We start from the raw sequence: 27,311 nt of genomic DNA on the forward strand, positions 1-27,311 counted from the left end.
GTTTGCTTAATAATGAGATCATCCAGCGATTGTGCGCGCTTTATCTTTGTAGATCTGTAGAACAGAAATTACACTGTGCATAGTCGTTCCTCTTCGGCCTCTTCAGTGAAAACTTGTTCTTTCTAACAAGTGTGTTTTTTTTTTTTTTAATCTTTCTCCTGTCATGTATACCGGATGGTGTGGTGGGTGGGGGAAAGCCTTCTTCTTTATATTTTTCTCATACATGTTTGTTTAAGTCTCAGCAGAATTAATATTTTTTCCAACAGATAACCTCGCCATGGGCCTGGAAGTCTCCTGTTATTATACTTCCCATGTACTCCAGTGCATTCTTTCGTACTATACTTTCCTTTCAGACTCCTGGTCATCCTCATTTCAAGACGCAAAAGCTTTACCATTGCACTTGGTATCTTAAAGGTTTTGGACCGAGTCTGGCATAAACTTTTATTTCAAAATTGCGTTCTTACAACTTCTATCCATCTGCCTGTGCCTTCATCTCTAGATTCCTCTCTGGTCGTTCTATAGCTGGTGGTATAAGCAGTCATCAACCTTCTCCTAGAGTTATCAGTAACAGTTTTCCTCATATTTTTGCCAATAAATAATTCTGACTCTATCTCCAAGAGGCATCTTTAATAGTAACAAAACTCAAATGAACAATTCAAATGAAAACGTACAGTTCAAAAACAGAACGAACAAAACAGCATCTTTCATCAAATACACATGTACTGAACTGTTCATGTCTACCACAGTGACGATAGTTATGTTGGTTGGTAGGGAGGTGGACAGATGAGGCTTAGAACTTATCTCTGCAAAAGAACACACACATTAGCAAAATCAATAAATGCAACGTATCTCCACCAAGGGAAAGGCAGCAGAGATCCACAGAAATTCATACTCTCCCTCTCTCTCTCTCTCTCTCTCTCTCTCTCTCACACACACACACACACACACACACACACCAATATCAATATTAAATGTATTTTTATCATTATTAATGCGAGAGGTGGGCCTGTCTCTTGCGGACCACCTACCTAAATGTCACGGACTCCTGCTGGTCCGTGGACTCCACTTTGAGAATCAATGCTCTAAGTCATACATTTGATTCTGTCAACTCATATGTTGATGACCCCAACTTTCATTTTTCCATCTACTTCTCACAACATTCAACACAGCGATTGCTTCAACAAACACTGGATAAGCCTAAAGCACAATCAGTTTCTGTCTTGGCTCCTGTCTCTGATTGGGAAAGATTAACTAAGGTTTTTTTAACGCTCAGAAACTCAGTTCTTGTATTTGTCGACACGCCAATATCTTCCATTGGAGTATCCTATGATATTCAACAATATCCAGCTCAATCCTCTTTCTTCACTCAACATTCTTAGTGTTTCATTCTCATAGGTTTCTCTTAGGATTTCATTTATCATTTTGAGTTTGACATATGAAAAGATCATATTATGTCTTGCAAAATCCACTTCCTAGAGACATGGTGAGATAAACTGACTCCTTGTCTTCTTTACTCCTGGGCAGCTGTTTACTGCATACACTTGTTTTATTAGCCCCTGTGTAGACTACAACACTCGTGTGTGGATGGAGGCCTCCCCACATAAAGCTATTCCCAACAGGGTGGAGTCAAATGGTTTTCATCTCATTAACTTTTTTTCTCTTACCGATTCCCATCAGCCTCTTTCTCTTCGTTGCATTGTTGTATCTTTATCTCTTTGTCTCTACGTCAATGATCACTGATCTTTGGAACTGTCTGTTTACGTCTCCCCTTCACTGAGACAGGCGCATAACGCCCGTCCGACGGCGCACACTCATCCCTTTTGTGTCCAACTCTCCAAAGCAAGTTAACTGCTACTCCCAGTCCTTCACATATGCTACTGGTCGACTCTGGAACTCTCCTCCTTTGTCTGAATTTTCCCCTACGTATGACCTCCAGTCTTTTAGTCCTTCATGTATGCAATAGGTCAACTCTGAAAATAACTTCATTTGTCTGTATTTCCTTATGTCTATGACCTCCAGTCTTTTAACACAATGTGTCCAGGCATTTTTAAATGAATAGATCTTAAATTTGGCGCTTCTCTCTTCTAGGAATAATTTTGCAAACTTAAAGCCTTTAGTTACTTCTTTTATACATAAGCAAGTGTATAAAAAAATCTTTCCTTTTTATTTACTGTTTTTCATGTTCATTTTGCAATGAAGCGGACAGTTCGATTGCTACCTACACAACTGATCTGCACAGTAAGTCCTCCTTGTATGTCGTTTATTATGATTTTTTTTTTTCTCTCAAGTCCGTAATTCTGTTGTTGCCAATAAATCTTATTTCCACAGTAGGTTCTCGTGTTATGTTGCCGTTTCTGATGTTCTTTATTGCTTAAGTTACAGAAGGTGAACACAGTAAGGAGAAACAAATTAAATGCAAAAAATCTATGCACCATGTTAGAGGTCTCCTCCGTTCATTTAAAAAACTTGAACTGCTGCAGGTCAAAGTTTTGGGGGAAGCTAATCTTCGGAAGTGAGTTCCAAAGAGAAGCAGTTTTGGGAGTAAATGAATTCTGATAGGTAGAAGTTTTGCAATATGGCAGTATCACAGTCAACTCATGAGCACTACCTGGTGCCCATGTAGCACGGGGTAGTACATGCATGTAGACGTAGTACAATGGATGCAACTTCGTCTGAGCATTTTCCATAAAAGTATCTGTAAAATCATGCAAGGGAGGCAACAATCCGTCTTACTTGTTGAGGAGATAGTTCATATGTATTTTCTGGGTTACTAATTATTCTCATAGTTTTGTTCTGATTTTTGTCCAGTTGATTTAGTACAACCTTCTCCACATCCACTCCACAAGGGTGACCAGTATTCGATCTCAGAGCACACATGACTAATTCAGCTACAGCTAACTGCTCATTAGTGACGAGGTTGCAGAATCTGTACAATAATCCATGTTTCTTTCAGGCGGTTTTAGCAAGTGATCCAACGTGAGAGGTCCAATTGAGGTTATTATTAGGCGAAACATCAAGAATTTCAATACTTACAGAAACAGGAATATTTGTAACACATTGAAGGTAATATAGGAATCAGGCAATAACTGTCTATTAGTAAACTGGATATATTTGCATTTCTAGCAGTGACAAAATGTTACTTTCTCCCCATTCAACGATAAGTCTTAAGTTATAGAGATTGCTGTTCTGAGTTGGTAGTTAGAGATATCAAATTTTGTAAATGGGGGTGAAGGAACTGTGAAGTTTATTCAGCTGCATATCAGTGAATGGGGTTTGGGCGATAAAAGTGACAGAAAAGAGATCATTAAAAAGAATGAGGAGCAGGGTTGAAGCCAGGACTGATCCGTGAGCCACAGCAACTGAGTGAAAATTGGAATAAACATCATCTACTTTATGTTAAATTCACTGCATATAACAGAAAATTGCAAGTTACAATTTTCATTCCTAGTTCTAAACGCGATATGCCCTGCCCCTGATTTACAGTACTAAATGCATACAGGAAAAAGTTGTGATATTTCGGGTCATATCCCTAACTTCTACAGAACAATGTAAATTACCAAACTTTACGCATTACTATGTCCTCTGGAGATTACACATTATACCCGGCGGTGGCTCAATCGGTAGAGAGGTGGCTTGCGCTCCTACCGGACCCAGGTTCAAATCCTCGCTGGTCCAGGGAACAGTTTAAAGATTTGAATTTCATTACGGCAGAGTTTACCGATCTACCAGAAGATCCGTCGACATGTCGTAAAAATACCCCCGCTAATACCAATACACCAGCCCTGTATGAGACAGCCCTAGCATGTATTCAATAAGGACGGTGGGTGTTAGCGCCAAAGTGGTGACATGTAGAGGTGTACGATATGTAAGAGGACTACTGGGCCTTGGGAACAGGCTGAGAAGTCTATGCCCAGAGTCGAACACATAAAAAAAAAAAAAAAAAACATTACTTGTTGTACACTACTCCAAGGGTAGACAGGGGATGTGAGGGGTGAGGTAACGGTGGGAGAGGTGAGTCTGGAGTGTGAATGTTGAGGCTGGAGTGTAAGGGGTGAGGAAGGACTGTGAGGAGTGAGGTATGGGTTTAAATGGTAAGACAGGGTTGTGAGGGATGGGGCGGGACTGTGAAGGGTAAGGCAGAGAGTGAGGGGTGAGGCAAGAATGGAAAGGGTGAGGCAGGGATGTGAAACAAATGACTGAGGTGCAATGCCGGGGTGAAACAAACTCACCTTGACAATGAACACACCTGACTGGGTGTGTGAGCAGAGTCAAGTCCTGTCCATTACATTCCTCCACTGGGATACACCGATAGCCAAGATACTGAGGGAATCAAAATAACACAAAATAATATATTAGTGTGTTTTTGTCTTAATTATATTACTTCTTCTCTATATTAGAGCATTTTTATGATATTCTAGACTGATCCACATATTTCGATGTCCCTGACATGTCTAAGTAACTTAATATCCAGAATAGTAATTATAATACCATAATGAGTGACAATACAAGACAGTGTCCAGTTACTGAATCTGGACAAAGAATATAGTACTTCAAAGAATATTATCCTGTATTTCAAGACGTACAGAACAATGGCAGTCTTGACTGTCATTCATATTCTTGGCATATGTATTGTTTAGTTTTAGTAGATTCTATACACTATATGGAAGTTACGAGAAAACCTAACTAGGTCTTGCTCCCTAACCCGCAATATTCACACAGGATTGAAGGACTGTGATCTCCATTCACTAGTTCGGTACCATAGATATGTGAGAATATCAATTCTGACTCAATTCTTTCAGTTCAAGGACATCCTTTTCTTTCGCGACTTCCATAATATTATACACTATGCTGTGGAAGTATCTACTGAACTGCTAGGCTTAAAGATGCTCATTTATATCCTCTCCATCTCGAAAAGAAATCTATCTACCTATCTATCAGGGCTCTCAGTTTTAAGGAAATTTCCTTAGATTGAGAAACCTGAGGTTATATGAAGAAATTTTTAAGGATACGGGGATTTTAAAGAAAATCTGAAGAAATTTGATGGAATTTACTTGAAATATCTGAGGATTTTTAACGATTTTTCGAGAAAAGCAGAGTAGGCGGTGGCTGAATCGGTAGAGAGGCGGCCTACAGTTCGGATGGACCCAGGTTCGAATCCCGGCTGGGGCAGGGAACAGTTTAAGGATTTGAATTTCATAAAAAACAGACTTTCCTGATCTACCAAAAGACCCACCAACATGTCGTAAAAATACCCCCGCTAATACCAATACACCAGTCCTGTATGAGACAGCCCTAGCATGTATTCAATATGGACGGTGGGTGTTAGCGCCGAAGTGGTGACATGAGGAGGTGTAGGAGGACTACTGGCCCCTGGGACAGGCTACTGCTCCCGAGATATAGGCCCTCAAGCCTTTGCCCAGAGTCGGACAAAAAAAAAAAAAAAAAAAAAGCTAACAATCAACTGTCAGGGGGAGGCTATATGATGTCTTTGAGTTTTTTTTTGTTTTTGTTTCTTTTTTTTTGGGGGAGGGGGGTTATATCGCTACCACGCGTTGGCGAAAAAAAAAGACAATTCATTAAAAATTATTTACAATTAAGATTTATAAGTTTGGTTATTATGCATTTGGAATTTTTTATTTGATTGTGAGTAATGGCAGTTATCGAATCGGACGATTTGCAGTATTTTGTATGGCATGTATTAACTGCAAAGCTTATGAATGTGTGGTCATTGTATTTTATTTTATGTCTGCAAATAAATGTGATGTTCTTATGTCTTTGTTTAAGAGTTTTGGCCTGCTCAGTATTTTTATACGTTCGATTTACTATCTGAGGAAATATGATCAAATTTAGAGAAATTTTTACAGCTTTCCAAGGAAATTCCGCGAACAAGAACTGAGAGCCCTGCTATCTATTGCCACACGCCTGAATCCCGTATACGGGGTGGCAACAAACAAATCGCCTCCATCGTCGCCCTGTCCATCGCCATTTCACTGCCCTGCTCCCAATTCACACACCCCTCTCTCATACACCTCTCCACTCCATCCCTCCATCTCATCCTTGGCCTTCACCTACTTCTCTCCCTCTCCACTTCACTCACTCACATACACTCTCCTCGTCAGTATTTCACCCTCCATCCTCTCTACATGGCCAAACCACCTCAGTGTGTTTCTCCTAACGCTTCCTATCACATCTACATCCAAACCACAACGCTCCTTCACATCCCCATTAGTCAGTCTGTCTCTCCATGTGACTCCACAGGCTCCTCCCTAATAACTCATTTCCACTGCCCTCACTCTTGACTTGTGTCCCTCCAACAACGTCCAAGTTTCACTTCCATAGGTTAGAGTTGGTTTCACAATACTGTCATGTAATAACTTTTTCACTTCCATGCTCACTTCCCTGTTTCTCATCACTGCCTTCAAGGAACCAGCAACCTTTCTTCCTTGTTGTACCCTTTCAAGCACTTCACCCTCCAAACTTCCATCCTTACTCATCACACTACCGAAGTATTTAAACGTACTCATATTTTCCATTTCCTCATCATCCAACCTCACTGCACATTCACTGACTTCACCTCCCTCGAAGACCATAACTTTTCTCTTCCCTACATTCACCTTTAGATTCCGCTTCTTACACATTCTCCCAAACTCATCTACCAAGCCTTACAGTTCCCCTTCGTCTTCACTTAACAACACAGTATCATCCGCAAACAGGGAGTTTCCAAACACTGCCCTTTCTCATTAGAGCCACTCCAACATCCACTGTCCTACCTTGAATCTCTTTTATAACCCCATCCATATACAGACTGAACAACCATGGAGACATGACACATCCCTGTTTCATCCCAACCTTCAAACAGAAAATCTCACTCAGTTCACTATCCACACGCACTGCAGCCTTAGCACCCTCATACATACTCTTCACAGCAGTCAACAACTTCCCATCTACTCCATATATTCTTAATACTTTCCACAATCCTTGTCTATCCACCCTTTCATACGCTTTCTCCAAATCCATGAAGGCCACATACAACATCTTTCCCTTCTCTAAAACTTTTCCACTAAAGATCTAAGAATGAATATCTGATCTACACAACCTCTTCTCTTCCTAAATCCTCCCTGTTCTTCTCCAACTATTTCCTCAGTTATTTCCCTAACTTTGTCAATAAGTATCCTACCGTATACTTTTCCTATTACATTAAGACGACAAATGCCACTATAATCACCAAACACTTCTTTTTTCCCTTTCCCTTTGTACAAGGGAATAATTATACCTGACTTCCAATCCTTGGGGACTCTACCTTCCTCCCAGGCCAATCTGCACATCTTTCACATCCATTCTACTACTATTTCTCCCCCAGGCTTCAGCATTTCACCACACACTCCATTAATTCCTGGGGCTTTCCCCATTTTGACTTTCTTCGTTGCTTCCACAACTTCCATCCTACTGATTTCTTCCTGTCTTCTCACCTCCCTCCTCACAGCCATTCCCCAGCCACTTATACTCACATTACTTTCAATCTCTGTATTCAACAAATCATTAAAGTGTTCTCTCCATCTGCTCACTTTTTCTCCCTTCTCAACTAGTAATCTACCATTTTTATCTTTCACTCCCCTACTAACTTCATTGCCACCCTGTCTGACTCTCTTTTCCTCTTTCCAGAACATTATCTTACATTCCCTCTACTTGAACCTCAAACTCCTTCCAAATTCCTGATCCACTCTCTTCTTACTCTCTCTTACTAATCTTTATACCTCTCTCTTGCTTTCTACATATAACTCTCTCTTCCATCTCTCAACTTCTTCCACACCCCTATTTCTCAACCATTCTTTATATGCTGTTTTTCTTTTGTGCCACAGCCTGTCTCACCTCTTCATTCCACCTTGCTGTTCCTTGCACGCCCTTTCGTCTTCTCTTCACCCCACACACCACCTCACATGCTGTACATATTTCTTCTATGAATATCTTGCACACACCTTCCATGTCCTCTATCTGCTCCAATTCATATTTACCCAATCGTTCCTCCATTTCTCTCTTATAATCTGCCTTTTTCTCATCCTCTTGTAACCTTTCTACTTTCCTTGCATCTATACCTTCCTCCCGACCTTCCCTTCTTCTATTTCTCCATTTTCCTTGGACCTCGATTCTGACCACCAGAAAGTCCACTCCCCCAACCTCTATATACTCTTGCATCCATTACACATCTTCGCATCCTTTCATCCACACACACACATAATCAGTCACTGCCTTCCTTTCATTCAGTTCACTATCCACCCTTCTCATCACTCGCCCTGTATACCTGTAGATCATTTTATTCCTGAAGAGGGTATTGGCTATCACCAACCCCCTCCTGTTACATGTGTCCACTAAAGCACTGCCCTTCTCATCTATCTCAGCAGGCACACCCCACTCACCAACTACTCCATCCACCTTCACATTTCCAACTTTAGCATTCATATCACCAATCAAAAACACTCTCTCATTTCTTTCCAAGTTTTCCATGCACACTTCCACATTTGTCCAGAACTCTTCTCTCTCTCTGCTTGCACGATCTTGAATTGGTGCATGCAAGCACACAATCGCCCACATTTCTAGTCCAACTTTCAGTCTTACCCACACAATCCTTGAGCCAACTGATCCATACTCTCTTATATTCTCCTTCCATCTGTTACTCACAACAATACACACTTCTTCTTTTGCCCTCTTATTCTCACCTACTCCCTCACATATACCCCATCCATACTCCCATTCTCTCACACTCCCACCTCTGCATTTAGTTTCAGTTAATCCACATACATCCACTTTCGCACCCTCAAACACTTGGACAGTTTCTCTCTCTTTCATCTCATAATTTGCACCCCTTACATTCCACGTCGCCATCCGTATCATGTCCTTTGTTCAGTCCTTAGTTGTCATTTTTAGGTCAGTCCTAGTCCGAGGATTCTTGTTCATATTTTTAGATAGTTCTCTTCCGGGGACGGGCACTAACCCTCCACCAACTCACTTGCTGACACGTAGGGAACATGTGTCGGTTGGTTATAAGGTTACCACCCAGCACTGTAAATGATTTCCTGGTTTACAGGAAATCATTTGGCTTGCCACTCGATGTAGAGATGCCCTATAAACAGGGTACTACTACACTAGATGCAGAGTGTACCACTACACTCGATGCCACGCGATGTAGAGATACCCTAAAAACATGGTACCACTACATTCCCATTCTCTCACACTCTCACCTCTCCTTTTAGTTTCAGTTAATCCACATACGTCCACTTTCGCACCCTCAAGCACCTGGATAATCTTTCTCTCCTTCACCTCATCATTTGCACCCCTTACATTCCACGTCGCCATCCGTATCATGTCCTTTGTTAAGTCCTTAGTTGTCATCTTTTGGTCAGTCCTGGTCTAAGGCTTCTTGTTCATATTTTTAGTTAGTTGTTTTCCGGGGAGGGGCACTAACCCTCCGCCAACCCACTTCCTGTCACGTAGGGAACACATGTCGGTTGGTACGCCAAGAAATAAACTGCCCTTAAAAAGACGTCATCATTGTGCCGGAAATACCCAATTTCTAAAAAAGTAAGTCCCCCGCCGGTTAATATTTATAAGAAAAATTGCATCAAGATGTATTTTTCATCTTATTATTCACTTTGGTTTCGTTGCGACGTACACACATGAAGGTTAATTTGTCAACAAGCAATCTTACACATAACCTCAAGAAATTTCCATTTTTGTCGGGTTAGCTCTGTACCACCTCTTCCTTACGAGTTAATTTTTTGCATAGTTTGAGATTCTCTTGTGTGTTTGTCTATTCTCTTATTCTGTACATCAATAATTAAATGAAAAGATAATAATTAGCAGCAATGCGAAAAACAAAACAAAAACGGAAGAGGTGTTGTGAGGATTCTAAGTCCACGAAAGCAAAGGCATTGGGGTGAGAGAGAGAGAGAGAGAGAGAGAGTGTGTGTGTGTGTGTGTGTGTGTGTGTGTGTGTGTGTGTGTGTGTGTGTGTGTGTGTGTGTGTGTGTGTGTGTGTGTGTGTGTGTGTGTGTGTGTGTGTGTGTGGTCGCGCGCGACTCACCGGCACAGTACCGTTGGCTTTGTCACAGTCTGCCACACAGTGTGGACCATGCTGGTAGTTTCGGCAGGCTACGCAGGCAGAGTGGTTGGCGGGAATGTAGCAGCCTCCGATGCACTGATGATGGCAGCCTGAGTAGTGACGGAGAACCGGGGACAGGAGACATGTCATTAAATACATCAAACACCCTCTCCACCTACATAACCCCCCCCCTCTCTCTCTCTCTCTCTCTCTCTCTCTCTCTCTCTCTCTCTCTCTCTCTCTGTGTGTGTGTGTGTGTGTGTGTGTGTGTGTGTGTGTGTGTGTGTGTGTGTGTGTGTGTGTGTGTGTGTGTGTGTGTGTGTGTGTGTGTGTGTGTCTGTGTCTGTGTGTATATGTTCTTACCTAATTGTATCTTTACAGGAATGAGTCAAGCTCGTACTGTCCCGTGTCTTAAACCATATTTATCGTACATATCCTTAAATTTGTGAATTGTTTTGGCACACACTATTTCATTCGGTAACGCATTCCAATGATCAATTGCTCTGTTTGGGAAGCTGAATTTCCTTACGTCTTTATCACCTCTCTTCGTATGCAGTTTTTTGCAGTGTCCTCTTGCTGATGCTTCCCCATATGTTAAGTAATCATTTATGTCTATTTTCTCCTTCCCTGATATGCATTTATATAGCATTATCATGTCACCTCTTTTCCTTCTCTCCTGTAGTGTTGGTAGATTCAGTTTATTTAGTCTTTCTTCGTAGCTTAGATCCCTTAAGCTTGGTATCCATCTTGTAGCGGCCCTTTGAACTTTTTCAATCTTGTCTGTGTTTTTTGAGATGAGGACTCCAGACTACTGATGCATATTCCAGGGTTGGCCTGATGAATGATGTTATTATCCTTCTTAGCATGTCTTCATTTATGTATGTGAATGCTATTCTCATATTTGCAAGCAGTGTTTATATGTTCCATACCTTCTCACTGATGTGGTCAGCCGGAGATAGTCTGTTATTGATAATCACACCTAGGTCCTTCTCTCTTTCTGATGTGTGTAGGGTTTTATTTCCTAACGTATAATCCCAATCAGGTCTTTTTCCACTTTTACCAAACTTGATTACATGACACTTGTCCACACTGAATTCCATTTAACATGTATTACTCCATTCATGAAATTTATTTAATTCTTCTTGTAGCTCTTTACAAGAGTCTGTGTTAGTAATTCTTCTTCGTATTTTTGCATCATCCGCAAACATATTTAGATAGCTTTCATTTCCAGTGTTACTGTCTATATCATTTATATACACTAAAAACATGATTGGTGCCAGCACTGAACCCTGTGGTACTCCACTAGTCACTTCTTTCCATGATGAGTAGTTTCCCCTTAGTACTGTTCTCATTTCCCTTTTTATGAGAAAATCTTGCATCCAACAAAACAGTTTGCCTCGAGTTCCTCCTTGATGGTACACTTTCCATAAAAGTCTTTGGTGTGGTACTGTGTCAAATGCTTTCTTAAAATCTAAATAGATACTGTCCACCTATCCTTCTCTTTCCTGTATTGTGTTTGTTACTTTGTCGTAGTAGCTCAACATATCAGTAACACATGATTTTCCTTTTCTGAAACCAAACTATCTTTCTGTTATCATATTGTGTTCTTCTAGATGATTTACCCAAGCTTTTCTTATAAGCTTTTCTAATACCTTGCTTACAACACTGGTCAGTGATACTGGTCGGTAGTTGAGTGGATTTTGTCTATTCCCTTTCTTGAATAAGGGGACAATATTTGCCTTCTTCCAAATATCAGGTACTTTACCTTGACTCAAGGATTTCTTGAAAATTAAAAATAATGGTTTACTTAACTCCTTTGCACATTCTCGTAGTACCCAACACAAAATTTCATCACGACCAATTGCTTTTCCTCGGTCTAATTTACTTAACTCCTCCTGTATTACTTTTTCTGATATTTGTATATCTGGTAGTATGTGTGGGCATGCATGTTCCACATAGTCCCTCTCAAAAATATTTTCTTCTGTAAAAACTGATTGGAATTTTCTTATTTATTGCTTCACAAATATCTTTCCTTGTGTATAGGTGATTCCCTCGTCCGTAATGGATTGTATTTTATCTTTTACTTTGGTTTTGCTTCTGATGTAGCTGTAAAATAGCTTCGGTTGATCACTACTTTTATTTATGATATCCTCCTCAAACTGTTTTTGGGCTTCCCTCCTTATTCTTGTATAATCGTTTCTTGCCTGTTTGTAATTATTATATGCCCTTTCACTATTGTGTCTTCTGTATCTATTCCACAACAAATCTCTTCTTTCTTTTGATTTTTTACATTCTGTATTGAACCATTTCTGTATGTGGGATGTATTTCTGGACTCCTATTTCATAAAATTCACAGAATTTTTTTATATTCAGCATTTAAATCTTGTCCCCTAAGCTCATTTTCCCAATCAACTTCTAAGAAATAATTCTTTAGGTCATGATAATTTCCCTTTTTATAGTTTAGACTCTTTTTGTAACTTTCATTGCTATTAACTATGTCATAAGCTATCCTGAAGTTGCAATTTAGTACTGCATGATCGCTTTTGCCGAATGGTGGGTGATATATTAAATTGTCAATATCATTTTCTTGCCTAGAAAATATGAGATCTAGCATTGAAGGTACATCGAGTCCTCTTTTTCTGGTGGTTTCCCTCACATGTTGCGTTAGGAAAAACTCTTGCACGAGATCCAGGAGCTTTTGGTCCCAACAGCTTTCTTGGCTAATTATATCTAGAGTATTCCAATTTATATTTGTATTAAAATCTCCAGTTAGTATAATTCTTTCCTATTTCTCTTCCATTTTATGTAGTAATGCTCTTACTCGTAAACTCTGAATTGTACTCTATGCCAAGTCCTCATATTCGTCTCTTTCCCATGTGTTTGATCTGGGTGGCATGTACATATTGGCTACAGTTACTTTCCCTTCAGATGTGTTGATCTCTACTGCAATCAGTTCTACTTGTGATGGTATATCTAGTTTTATTTCATTGACTTTTAGATTTTTCTTAGTTAATATTAAAATTCCTCCTTTTTTTTTAAATTTCTGTCTCTTCTCCATATATTATATTCCTCTAGGTTTAGTATGTCATTTGATATCCTTGGTGTTAATTTTGTTTCAGTTAGGCATATTATATGTGGTTCATTTTCTGTGACATAATCATTCATCTCTAATAATTTAGATACCATTCCATCCACATTTGAGTACATCAACTTAATCATCTTGTTTACATACTTGTCATGATATGGTTCTACTACCTTCCTCCTTTTTATTCCCTTCTGGTTATGTACCACTTTCGTACCTGCAATCCTATTACTCTGTAAAAAAAAAAAAAATGTGTTCTTCTCCTCCTCCGATCTTCCCTCATTTTTTTGTTTTTGCTTCCTCCCTCTTCTCTTTCAGTAATTCCAGTTCCTCTTGTGTTAGGCATCTTTTTATCCATACATTTTTGAACTCCTCTTTTTCCATAAGATTCTTTGCATTTTTTACTATCTCCTCCACAGTGTTTACACTCTGGAAAGTCACCTTTAGAGGTGTTGACTTGCTTTTCTCGTATTTCCCTAACCTTTTGTGTTCCTCTATGTCTTTACTACAGGTTTCCTCTGTTACTTCTTTCAGTAAGCTCATTACATTTGCCATCTCCTTTTTGTCTCTTGTGATCTTGTTTTTTACTTCTTCCTCTTCTATACCAGTGATTACTATAGATTTATTGATGTCTACTGAATCTGTGTGTGTGTGTGTGTGTGTGTGTGTGTGTGTGTGTGTGTGTGTGTGTGTGTGTGTGTGTGTGTGTGTGTGTGTGACAGAGAGAAAGAGAGAAAAACTCAACCACAGACACCAAGCCATCTCTAACTATGCTTGTCGTCAGTACAGGTTGAAGGAAGTGCGCGAGGAACACCAAGCCTACCATTATCAAGCAGAAAGTGGGAGGGGAGAAATGTCAGGTCGCTAACATACCGTTCCCACCACCCCCACCAACACCCGTTACCCGCCTCAGAACACACACACCCGACACAGTTACACAAGGATCGGTTGCTACAACTGTCGGGAATATAATCACCATCAAACAAGTGTCAGCTCGATCACAAAATTCAGTGTACAAAATGCCACAACTGTAATCACAAAAGTCGTTTATGTCAATTCTACAGTATTTAGGAATGTGGCGAGGAAGTCCCAGCCAACAGCTACAAACCCACTGTAAGGGACGACTAAATCTATCTATCTATCTCTATCTATTGCCAGACGCCTCAATCCCGTTTGGGGTGACCAGAAACATATCGCCTCCAAGTCGCCCTGTCCCCCGCCATTTCACTGCCCTGCTCCCAACTCACACCCCCCTCTCTCATATACCTCTCCACCCCATCCCTCCATCTCATCCTCGGCCTCCCCCTCCCTCTTCCCCCCTCCACCTCACTCATATACACTCTCTTCGTCAGTCTTTCACCCTCCATCCTCTCCACATGGCCAAACCACCTCAGTGTGTTTCTCATAACGCTTCCTATCACATGCACATCCACACCACAACGCTCCTTTATATCCTCATTCGTCAGCCTGTCTCTCCATGTGACTCCACAGCTCCTCTTAAATAACTCATTTCCACTGCTCTCACTCTTGACTTGTGTCCTTCCAATAACGTCCAAGCTTCACTTTCATACGTTAGAGTTGGTATTACAATACTGTCATGTAGTAACTTTTTCACTTCCATGCTCACTTCCCTGTTTCTTATCACTGCTTTCAAAGAACCAGCAACCTTTCTTCCCTGCTGTACCCTTTCAAGCACTTCACCCTCCAAACCTCCATCCTTACTCATCACACTACCCAAGTACTTAAACTTACTCACATTTTCCAATTCCTCACCATCCAACTAAATCATAGAACATATTAATGCTCAATCCCTACAGGTCATTTTCTGCAAAGTAAAATTCCTACTAACTGAAAGAAATATTAATATTCTATGCATAAGTGAAACATGGCTTCTTCCCCACACTCCTAACTTGTAGGCAGACATACCTAATTAAAAAATTACATAGATGTGACAATGGCTGTGTTGAAGGTGTGTACATACATGTGAAACACCATTTAAAATCAAAGGAAAATAATACTAAAGTGAAGGGACCAGAAAGAGTTGAAGATATATGGATAAAAGTACAATACAGTGTCGAAAGTTACCTTTAATAATTTTAGGCTGTATCTAAAGGCATCCAAATGTACCCACCAACTCCTACGATTATATTTTTGATATAATAAGAGAAATTACTATCGTCAAAAAAAACACATAATCTTGGATTATATATATATGACAAACTTCAGTCAGAAAATAGCAGGCTATCTCGCATAATAACACAAACTATCATAGTGTAAATCGTAAATAGACCAATATGCAACACTCCCACGTCTACCCTCGTCGATGCGACTGTTACCTAATCCTGTTATTGTGTTAAGCAGTGACGTTATTCATCGTGATATAGCTGACCACGACCACGTTACTGTCACAGTAAATAGTAGTAAGCATAAACATTTACCTATCATCAAAACTTTCCGTGATTACAAAATGGACAATAAAGATTCATTTTTCTGTGATACATTACATGAAGTTAATAAGCTTAACAATATATTTGGCATGGACAGTGTTCCGGACAAGTTAACATACTAATCACAGTTTTCACTAAGTCACCACAGTTGTGCTCCACTGGTAACGAGAGAAGTAAAATGGCCGCCTACACCATGAATGAATGTTGAGATTAAGGAAACTATTAGAGCCAGAAATGATGCTCAAACGTCCTTTAAAATGACCGTCTAATTCCGAAATTAGAGGTTCATTACAAACAATTAAAGAAACAAGTGAAGACTTTAATAACCAGAAAAAAAAAAAAAAACTAATCTAAATATCAACTATTAAACCGCAATAGCAACACAAGTGCCACCTGGAAACCCGTAAGAAAAATATCCCTTGTAAAAACGAAAATTCCAACACCACTAATGAGAATATCTACCGAACACAGCTCACCAATTTAACAAATTCTTTACGAACATCGGCAGGGAAACGTTCGAAAAAAAAAAAAAAGCAAAATATCTTAAGAAGTGACAAGAGTAATGCCTTACCCGTAGAAAAATCAAGTAACGGTAAGGTCGCCAACTTTAGACCTCAGCTAGCTAACACTAACGCTGTTATACTGGTCAGCTCCATGCTGCCGTTACTATTAGTCGTGTTTTCTTTCTTCCTTGCAGTCTTTCTTGTGGTCTTTATTTCTTGTTTAATTGTGGAAGGCATTTCTACCCTATAGAAATAAACACTTCCGACCAAAACATGAAACAGTGACCAGCCTATGATGTAGTTGTGCCCACAAGGTTTTGGTTGCTAGGTAACTAATCACTGCCTAGGAATGGCCGAAAAACCGCCTGTCTCATACTTCTCACATTTTGAGCTGAAGAAACATTACCAATGGGCGCAGAAAGCTCTGACTTCTTTAGGCGTAATCTTGAAGTCATTCCCTATCGGCAGTGTTCCATCTATTTTTTCTCTCTCTCCTCTAGTTTTGGAGTGGCAACCCTGCAAAGATTGGCCTCAGCATCCCCAACAGTCTTGTTTAACTGTGGCAAACACTTCTACCCTTGAGAATTAACCGATTCCAACCACACTTGGACACAAAGGTCAGTCTATGACCTAGCTGTGTTTGCAAAGTTTTGCTTGCTAGGCAACTACTCGTTGCTTAGCGACGGTCCCCTTAGCCCCTCATTGGCCGTGGGTCTGGAAATTATCGGGACCCAGTGGCCGACCCTGACACACTTTTTCAAATGTCGAAAACTGATTAGTTTTTTCTTACTAAACTGAAGAGAAACATCTGGCACACCTGGCAGTGCAATTTTTAGCTTCATAAACCCATCCTGTACTCCACAATGAAGCGCGAAATTTTTCACAAAATGACTGCGTACATGCCAGTAAAAAATAAGCTGAGGCGCGAAAAAACATCGATCTAATAAATATCCACATTTTCTATCTCTCTATCTATCTATCTATTGCCAGACGCTCAATCCCGTTTGGGGTGGCCACAAACAAATCGCCTCCAAGTCGCCCTGTCCCCTGCCATTTCACTGCCCTGTTCCCAACTCACACCCCCCTCTCTCATATACCTCTCCACCCCATCCCTCCATCTCATCCTCGGCCTCCCCCTCCCTCTTCCCCCCTCCACCTCACTCACATACACTCTCTTCGTCAGTCTTTCACCCTCCATCCTCTCCACATGGCCAAACCACCTCAGTGTGTTCCTCATAACGCTTCCTATCACATCCACATCCACACCACAACACTCCTTTATATCCTCATTCTTCAGCCTGTCTCTCCATGTCACTCCACAGGCTCCTCTTAGATAACTCATTTCCACTGCTCTCACTCTTGACTTGTGTCCTTCCAACAACGTCCAAGCTTCACTTCCGTACGTTAGAGTTGGTTTCACAATACTGTCATGTAGTAACTTTTTCACTTCCATGCTCACTTCCCTGTTTCTTATCACTGCTTTCAAAGAACCAGCAACCTTTCTTCCCTGCTGTACCCTATCAAGCACTTCACTCTCCAAACCTCCATCTTTACTCATCACACTACCCAAGTACTTAAACGTACTCACATTTTCCAATTCCTCACCATCCAACCTCGCTGTACATTCACTGACTTCACCTCTCTCAAAGACCATCACTTTACTCTTCCCTACATTCACCCTTAGATTCCGTTTCTTACACACTCTCCCAAACTCATCCACCATGCCTTGCAGCTCCCCTTCGTCTTCACTCAACAACACAGTATCATCTGCAAACAACAGTACAGGGAGTTTCCAAACACTATCCTCTCTCACCAGGGCCACTCCAACATCCACTACCCTACCTTGTACCTCTTTTATTACCCCATCCATGTACAGATTGAACAACCATGGAGACATGACACATCCCTGTTTCAACCCAACCTTCAAAGAGAAAAATTCACATAGTTCACCATCCACAAGCATTGCAGCCTTCGCACCATCGTACATACTCTTCACAGCATTCAACAACTTCCCATCTACTCCATATATTCTTAACACTTTCCACAATCCTTGTCTATCCACCCTGTCATATGCTTTCTCCAAATCCATGAAAGCCGCAAACAACTTCTTTCCTTTCTCTAGAAACTTTTCCACTAAAGATCTAAGAATGAATATCTGATCTACACAACCTCTTCCCTTCCTAAAGCCTCCCTGTTTTTCTCCAACTAATTTCTCTGTTCTTTCTCTAACTCTGTCAATAAGTATCCTACCATACACTTTTCCTATTATACTAAGAAGACGAATGCCCCTATGATTACCACACACTTCTTTTTCCCCTTTTCCTTTGTACAAGGGAATAATTATACCTGACTTCCAATCCTCCGGGACTCTACCTTCCTCCCAGGCCAATCTGCACATCTTCCACATCCATTCTACTACTATCTCTCCCCCATGCTTCAGCATTTCACCACACACTCCATCAATTCCTGGGGCTTTCCCCAATTTAACTTTCTTCATTGCTTCCGCAACTTCTATCCTACTGATTTCTTCCTGTCTTCTCACCTCCTTCCTTCTCCCAGCCATTCCCCAGCCACTTATACTCGCATTACTTCCATCCTCTATGTTCAACAATTCCTTAAAGTGTTCTCTCCATCTGCTCACTTTTTCTCCCTTCTCCACCAGTAATCTACCATTTTTATCTTTCACTCCCCTGCTAACTTCAATTCCACCCTGTCTTACTCTTTTCACCTCTTTCCAAAACATTTTCTTACAGTCCCTCCACTTTACACTCAAATTCCTTCCAAATTCCTCATCCACTCTCTTCTTACTCTCTCTTACTAATCTTTTCACCTCTCTTTCTTTCTACAAATAACTCTCTCTTCCGCCTCTCAACTTCTTCCACGCCCCTATTTCTCATCCATTCATTGCTTTCTTCTTTTGTGCCACAGCCTGTTTCACCTCTTCAGTCCACCACGCTGTTCCTTGCACCCCCCTCCGTCTTCTCTTCCTTCCACACACCACATCACATGCTGCACATATTTCTTCTGTAAATATCCTACACACACCTTCCACGTCTCCCATCTGCTCCAATTCATATTTGCCCAATCGTTCCTCCACTTCTCTCTTATACTCTGCCTTTTTCTCATCCTCTTGTAACCTTTCCACTCTCCTTGCAACTACTCCTTCCTCTTGTCTTTCCCTTCTTCTATTCCTCCATCTTACTTGAATTCTAATTCTGGCCACCACCAAGTAGTGGTCAGAAAAATTAAATGGCACTGAAATGGTTTGAAATGACTTGATATTATATGTATTAGGAACAAAATCAGTAAATCATATCATGGGAGATTTCATTAATATTTTTTCACGTTATTTTAAGTTAACTGTGTTTATGCAAGTATCGAGTTACTTCTGTTGTCTGGATGGTTTAGTTTGTGTCCAAAGAGAGCCGAAAGATGGTATTTTTATACTCTAACCAGATAAGGGTCCTCCTTTGTGTGTATAGGCTGGACAGTAGCAGCTAAAATTCGATAGGCCCGCTTAGAGCTGGCCATTATCGCATTCCAGCTTATTAACCATCAGAAGCCTACAAGAATCAGTTTCCTATTCCTCAGATATTACACTCCGCTATATGCAAGGCATTCTCTTTGTAATATTTTATTATTTAACTCATGTAAGAGTTAATACTGGCATATTCCCACGAACTTGAAAAATGCTCTTTATAAAAACTCGCTTAAAGGCCGCCCTTGGTGGCCTTTCTGCTTGATGTCAAAAGGCCAGAAATGAGTCTTAACTCTGGAACCGGCTGCCTGATTGTACTGGAAATTGTTTTTATTCTTCAAGTTAGAGCATCGTAATGGTACCTTGCTCTAACAAAAACTGCGCTACATGCGCCAGTTTTTAGTGTCATGGCAACTTCAATGCCCACAAAGAAAGTGATCCCCTCTATGTCGAAAGGACAGAAATGAGTCATAACTTGGGAACCGGTGGCTCGACTGGACTAGAAATTGTTCCATTCTTCAAGTTAGAGCATTTTAACGGTATCTTCCTCTAACAAAATTTGTGCTACAGCACGCCATTTTTGCTGTGTCACGGTAACAAATGGACAAGAAAACCAACAAACATGTAGAAATCGGATCATTATAATATATTGTAGATGGCGATAAGAATGACGTAAACAATTACCGTCCAATCTCACTCCTACCCGTTTTCACAAAAATTACTGAAAATTTCGTGGCAAATCAGCTAACAGAATTCCTAGAAAAAAATTATCATCTGAAAATCAGCATGGCTTCCAATCCCAAATATCTACTGAAACAGCAGTCTCAGTTATACAAAAAAAAATAATAATAATATAGACAATATACGTGTATCTACTAACTCACTGTGACCTCTCTAAAGCTTTCGACAGTGTTACCCATGATATTCCTCTCAACAATCTTAGTAAGGTAGAAGCTGATACATTTTGGTTTGATAATTGTTTGCAAGATAAAACACAATTGCTGTGTGTACAAAATACACATCTTTACAAAATTAAATGTGACATACAGTGTCCCTCAGGGTTCAATCGTAGGTCCAATACTGCCTAACATTTATATCAGTGATATGCCAGAATGCTTTAATGAATGTACACTGGTACAGTTCGCTGATGATGCTCATTTCCTTCATAGTGATAAATTAAGTAAACTAAATAACTTGATCTATCGTGCAGAAACAACTTTAAACTGAGCAAGGCAATATTTCCTAAGTATTGGTCTAATACTCAACATTAACAAAGCCCAGTGTATTTTCATAGCAACACATCAACTTAATGCAAGGACTCCTACCATATGATTTCATGACTGTACAGTTAAACCAAGCAGCACTGTAGAAAAAAAAAAAAAAAAAAAGTACATGTGAACTACTATCTGGTCTTTGATACACACATCAGTGAATTATTATTATTTTTTTTAAGTAAAGGGTATCCTAATGTATATAAAGAGAATTAAGGACTTTATTGACAAAATTACACAGCAGATTATTATATAGTCACTAGCATTAATCCACCTAAACTACTAGCAGTATAGGGGGAACAACGAACAACACTTTATTCATAAATGTTCAGAAGCTTCAGAACTTTGATGCTAAAGTTGTAGATGGAATCGCCAGGAAATACGACCATGTTACTCCACTTCTTACAGAATTAAAAATGGCTTAATATTCCAAATACATTGGAGTTCAAGACAGCAATGTGTATGTACGAACGACTAAACAATCACAAAAACACCTATCTCTCCTTACTGTAAATAATATAATGCACAATGTGACAAGAAAACAAAATGATCAATATGTTCCACAAGTAAATGCTAACATTGGAGCCAAACTCCTCTTTGTGCACTAATCCAAATATGGAACCAGCTCCCATTAAAGATACAAGAGACTACTAATCTGATTAATGTCAAACTGAAACTTAAACAGTTTTTATTAAACACCCAGCACTGAATAAATGTACCTACTTATGCACAACAAATAATTATGACAACTATTAAGCACTGCTCTCTACCAGTCAGCAGTGTATTCATGTAACAATGCTAAGTATATATTTTATTTACTTTCCTCTGAATCTATGGATTCGTCTAATTGTATTTCTAGTAAAGTTTGTAATAACAACTAAGTTTACAACAGAAACTAAGTTTGTGTAAGAGCAACTGTAAAATAAGAATAAGCACATGTCTGTAGAAATAAACTTGATTTTAATATTATCAGTACTAGTGTACTAGTAGTAGCTGTAGTAGTAGTAGTAGTTCTCTCTCTCTCTCTCTCTCTCTCTCACACACACACATAACCTGTGGAAGAGGAAGGGGGATGGGAAAGGGAAGTACAAGAGTGACAAGGCTTCCACAGAAGGAAGGCCCCTCCGTGGCCGCCGGCGTCGAATGATGTTTAGCCAATAAATGGCCGAGGGCATCCTTTGATCAAGGCCTATAAAAACGGGGGAAATTTTTGGGAAGTGAACGAACGTTCTGAACGTCTTCAGACTGACCTACACTACACCCCCATACATCCCATCAAGCAGTTCAGAGCCTGCTGCTGTGATGAGTGGATTTTCGATTTTTTCACTCGCGGCCATGCCTAAACAAGCACAACTACACCCATTATCTCGACCCAGACAGAAAGTATCATCTTTGGCCTCCCTTGCAAAACACACACACAACCACCCTGTTTACAATTATGAAGAAATACTTACATGAACAAAAAAAGACAAGATAATGAGAGAAAAATACATTTTTGCCTTGGTATCTTTATGTATTTGCTCAGGTTTGTTGTACGTGTTTGGATTATTCGATGCAGTGAGACTTTTAGAAAACTGTAAAAAATTTTGGGAAGTGAGCGAATATCTGGGACATGAGACTGACCTTTACTTCACGATCTCACACGGTCAAACCTCATTTGTCAGTTCACCACAAGCTGCCGTGATGAGTGGATGTAAGATTTTTTCGCTCATGGCCATGCCTAACACACAGTTATATCCATTTTCTCGACCCAGACAGAAAATATCATCTTTCTCCTCCCTTGCAAAACACACACACAACCACCCTGTTAACGATTATAAGCAAATACTGGCAGAAACAAAAAAGACATGAAAATAAAATAAAAAACTAATTTTTGTTTGTTATTTTTACCTATTTGCTTAAGTTTGTTGTACTGTTTTGAATCATTTTACATATTTACAAGCATAACAAGAAAGTTTTCTGTATTCACGTGATGTTTTCGTTGGTGGAAAGGCTTCCCTTCCTTTCCTACTAATCAGCTCGTGCGAGGTGTGAATGGCAGGTCGACCCACATTTCAACCCTCACTGTCCAGCTTGTACACTCAAGGGATGACGTTTATCTCATTTAGGTTTGAAAACAGGAACTCGCCTCCCTTTTCCAACAAACTCCACCACCCAGACTACAAAAATTAGTCGATACTACCATGAACACAATAAACACCGAAAAATGCAAAATTTATTCATAATATAATTTTTTAAATTCAAACCTTGCATATTATATACTGAAAAACTTCAAAATACGCTTTATTTCACACCTCAGCGCAATTGACAGTTTTGTTTGTTTTTTTTGTTAAAAAACAGTGCAATGTTGCATCGCTGCAATACCTGCATGTAACTAGTATCAGCTGCCCAAATTTACGCGACTTCCACGTTCGATTGCACGCAACAGGACGGGTCTCGGAAGCTGAAATTTGCACGCCAGGTGCATCGGAACTTCCTCTTCAATATGGCAAAGAAAAAAATCAATTTTCGAAACTTCAGAATATGGCTCTGCCGTCGGCCACAGGATGGGTCTAGGAAGCTGAAATTTGCATGCCAGGTGCATATGGCAAGGAAAAAAATCAATTTTTGAAACTTCAGAAAAAGGCCCCAGTGTCGGCCAGGGGCGAACGTAAAATTCCGGACCTACGGCCATGGAAGGGTTAGGTTCTGTGATGTGTGGACTGCTGCAGAAGTCAAGATGACCACACTGCAGATAATTTTACGATGTCCCAGTAGCCTGGTACCCCCACGCGCAGTGTATGTGTGTGTGTGTGTGTGTGTGTGTGTGTGTGTGTGTGTGTGTGTGTGTGTGTGTGTGTGTGTGTGTGTGTGTTTTCCTGAAGATGAAGAAAAAAAAAAATCCATACACAAGATTATGGGTGTCCTACACTCAAAATCTATAACAACTGGAATTGAACTGCTACAAGTGGAAGTCTGGGGGGAAACTAATTTTTGGATGTGAGTTCCAAAGAGTTGCGGTTTGGAGAATAAAGGAATTCCGGTAGGCAGAAGTTCTGCAATATAGCAGTGTGATAGTTAATTCATGAGCGTTACCAGATGCATGTGTAGGCCGGGTGAAGGTGTGAAAAGGAAGCACATTTGATGCAACCTCACTGGAGCAATTACAATAAAAGTATCTGTAAAGTAATGCAAGGAAGGCAACATTCTTTCTTACTGTAGAGGAGGTAGTTAATTTGAAACTGTCAGTTATTAATTATTCTTTTACCTTTCCTCTGAATATTATCCAGTTGTTTTAGTGCTACCTCTCAGCATCCACTAGACTAGGTAAGTAATATACTAGCTGAGAGTGCACATAGCTCTAGCAATTTGTGCTTCTCAGTTAAGAAGTTATGGATTCTGTACAATAATCCAAGTTTCTTTTATGCAGTTTTAGCAAATGATCAAACATGAGAGGTTCAAATCAGGGTACTGTTAAACAAGACACCCAGAATTCAGTGTGTTTAGAAAGAGAATATTAGTTGCATGGAAGGTAGTACAGGACAAAAAGTAATAGGCTGTAGCAAAGGAGCTGGGATAACAGGGAACGGCAACACAATCTGTCAAAAGCTTTAGAAATATTAGGGCTTAGCACTGGTTTCTCCATGTTGGCCAATGGACTCATAGATAAAAATAAGTTTATTAATGAGTCTCTAATACCACGAGAAGACGTGGTGTCAATGGGTCTGTAATCAGTGGGATCAGATGAACTTACTTCCTTTGGATATGGGTGGATGTTGGCTTCTTCCCAAGAATTAGGGAATGAAAAAGTATGTATGTGTAGTCTGAATAATTTAGCTAGAACAGGAGCAAGTTCTGGGGAACATTATTTTTTTTTTTCTCTCAAAAGTATTGGAGCAATACCATCTGAACTCGGAGTTTGCATGGTTGGTAAAATTGTTAAGAACAGATATTTCGTGTCTAGTTTTTTCTTTAGTGGAGTAATTTCAGGAGTGTCAAGTTCTAAAACTGGATCGTTCTGACTGACTTAAAGCAGAATTTCTGGCAAAAGTACTGGCAAGAATATTAGCTTCTGCACATAGGTTTTTACTGCATTTCCTTTAGAAGATTTCACTTAGCGAGTGGGTGATGACTTGTTAATCCATCCCACCCAGCACATTTTCCCGCTAACCCTTCCCACAGCCGGGCATTCCTGAGAGAAATTGTGAAAATCGTTTATTTTTAAATCTTCGTATCTCAGTTAATACTTAACCAAAAAAAAAAAAACAATTGGTGTCATAACACTCAACAATCCTTCGACTTCAAGCTGATTCCATCAGATGGTCCGTGAAGTGTGTGTAGGGAGAGTGAGTGGGGAATGGGGGCATTTATTTTTTTTTTTTTTTATTTTTTTTTTTTTTTGCCATTGTGTGTATGCATGGCAGAGGTTCAGTGACACAACTAAGGCTTAGACTAACCCACCACAATTATAACACTTCGATAACACTTCCAGAAGACCATAATCCACCACAAACGCTGTTTACGTGAAAATTTTTCCATAATCGGTCGTACTTCCTGCTGGGAGGCAGGGTAATAATAACAAAGACCTTGAGGCCACCTGCCTGTTCGCCTCACCACCTTGCCTTACAGACAGACAGATACTCTCTCTCTCTCTCTCTCTCTCTCTCTCTCTCTCTCTCTCTCTCACACACACACACACACACACACACACACACACACACACACACACACGCACACACACATGGAGATGTATGTTTGGCTTGCATTGTCTCTCGATTCTGGCACCACTGTGCAACTAGAAGTCTGGATATTACAACTACCAAAAATAATACTATTATTATTATTACTACTACTACTATGACTACCACTACTGCAACTACTACTTCTACTACAACTACTACTACTACCACCAGTACAACAACTACTACTACCACTATCACTACTACTACTACCACTACCACTACAAATACTGCCACTACTACTACTACTACTACTACTACTACTACTACAACTACTACCATTACTGATACAAATACTATCAGTACTACTACAACACCTACTACTAATACTTCTACTACATAAAACTTAAAAAAGAATATTGTGAACAAAATATTTATACACCTACTGTCCCTAATCGAAAATACTGTATTTTCCACTATAACAGAATATTTTTCCTGAGATTTAGACTTTCTCATCATAATAAAAATACACACATGAAAATTTTCAGTAAAAAATAAGGAACTGATTTCATCATGAAACAAACTTTCTGCTTCCATTATTCACATGAATAGATAGAGTGGTTGTGCATGGCACCACGTTTCCTACTCCTGCCTCCCTCCCTTCTCCCTTTCTCCATTCCACTACATTTTCCTGTGATTTGTGTTTTTTCATCATAACAAACATACACACACACAGAAAATTTCAATAAATAATAAATCACTGATATCAATACGAAACAAACTTTCTGCTTCCATTATTCATGAAAATAGAGAAGGCTGGCACGAGGGACGCACCTCGTTTCCTCCTCCCTTCTCCCTCCCTCCTCCACCTCCTCCCTTTCTCCACTCCCTGTCTACTCTTCCATCTCTTTATCCTTGCCAGTATCCCCCTCTCCAGGATCGTCAATGCTCCATGAACCATTCCCAACATCAGAAATGGCAGATAAACATACAGGAGGAAACGATGGCCACCTAGTGGAGCCACGTTCTCCGCCCTCCTCACACGACGCATAAATATCAACACTCATTATGGCAGTCACTTTCCTGAGAGGACGAGTCATTTTCTCTATTCACAGTTGGCAATAATGTCACCTTGAGTTTCCTCCCTTTCACACTATCATTAAGGCCTTTTAATTTCTGGCCTTAGGACTTCATTGGTGTTGAAGTCGGTGGCTGCAGGCATTCAGCCAAGGATCCGGACACAGGGAAAACTTTTTGCGTAGGTCTATCCATTATGGAGGTAAGCAGGTACCTGGAGCATGCCTCAGATGTATGAGGAAGGGTTGCCAGTGGCTGCATGTGGTGAAAATAACCCATGGAATTTTCAATGCCACGAAACACCAGATCATGTATACATGTCACTTGGAAAGCCCCAGGATGACATATACATGAAACCCGGACAGGCTGGGTTAAAAGCTACTGTTGAAAGAAGTGATACTTGATCAGAATTTTCACATATCATTAGGAGTATTTAATATGGTTTGGTTAACTGATTATGAACAATGTTTGACTTAGCAATATTTATTACTACTTTTTCAATGTGTTTAGCAATTTTAAAGTGATTAAGGAATTCGGTAGTTTTTTTTTTTTTTCTAGGAGTTACGTGCTACAGAGTTTTGCATCATTGCCCAGGCACAATTGCAGTTGAACCATTTTGGGGAATGTGATCTTTTAGTAAATTGTTGACAGGATATGAACAATTCTATACCATCTTTTATTAAATTACTAATTTGAGGC

The 27,311-nt window shown here is 40.0% G+C and overlaps 1 protein-coding gene across 1 annotated transcript in view; it reads right to left on the reverse strand.

Annotated features, from left to right (window-relative positions):
* Positions 1-790: 790 nt before the first annotated feature.
* The window catches only part of LOC145417831 (insulin-like growth factor 1 receptor), a 331,769-nt gene continuing 305,248 nt past the window's right edge, over positions 791-27,311 (reverse strand). Inside the window, exons 7-9 of the mRNA XM_080286452.1 lie at positions 10,079-10,206; positions 4,247-4,320; positions 791-803 (exon numbers count right to left, since the gene is read on the reverse strand). Of these exons, the coding sequence (XP_080142578.1) occupies positions 791-803; positions 4,247-4,320; positions 10,079-10,206 (215 nt within the window). The remainder of the gene's footprint in view (positions 804-4,246; positions 4,321-10,078; positions 10,207-27,311) is intronic.

Source organism: Coenobita brevimanus, chromosome 111, assembly GCF_032717465.1.
Source record: "Coenobita brevimanus isolate Jiangsu-jjx chromosome 111, ASM3271746v2, whole genome shotgun sequence".
In the NCBI taxonomy this organism is placed as follows: Eukaryota; Metazoa; Arthropoda; class Malacostraca; order Decapoda; family Coenobitidae; genus Coenobita; species Coenobita brevimanus.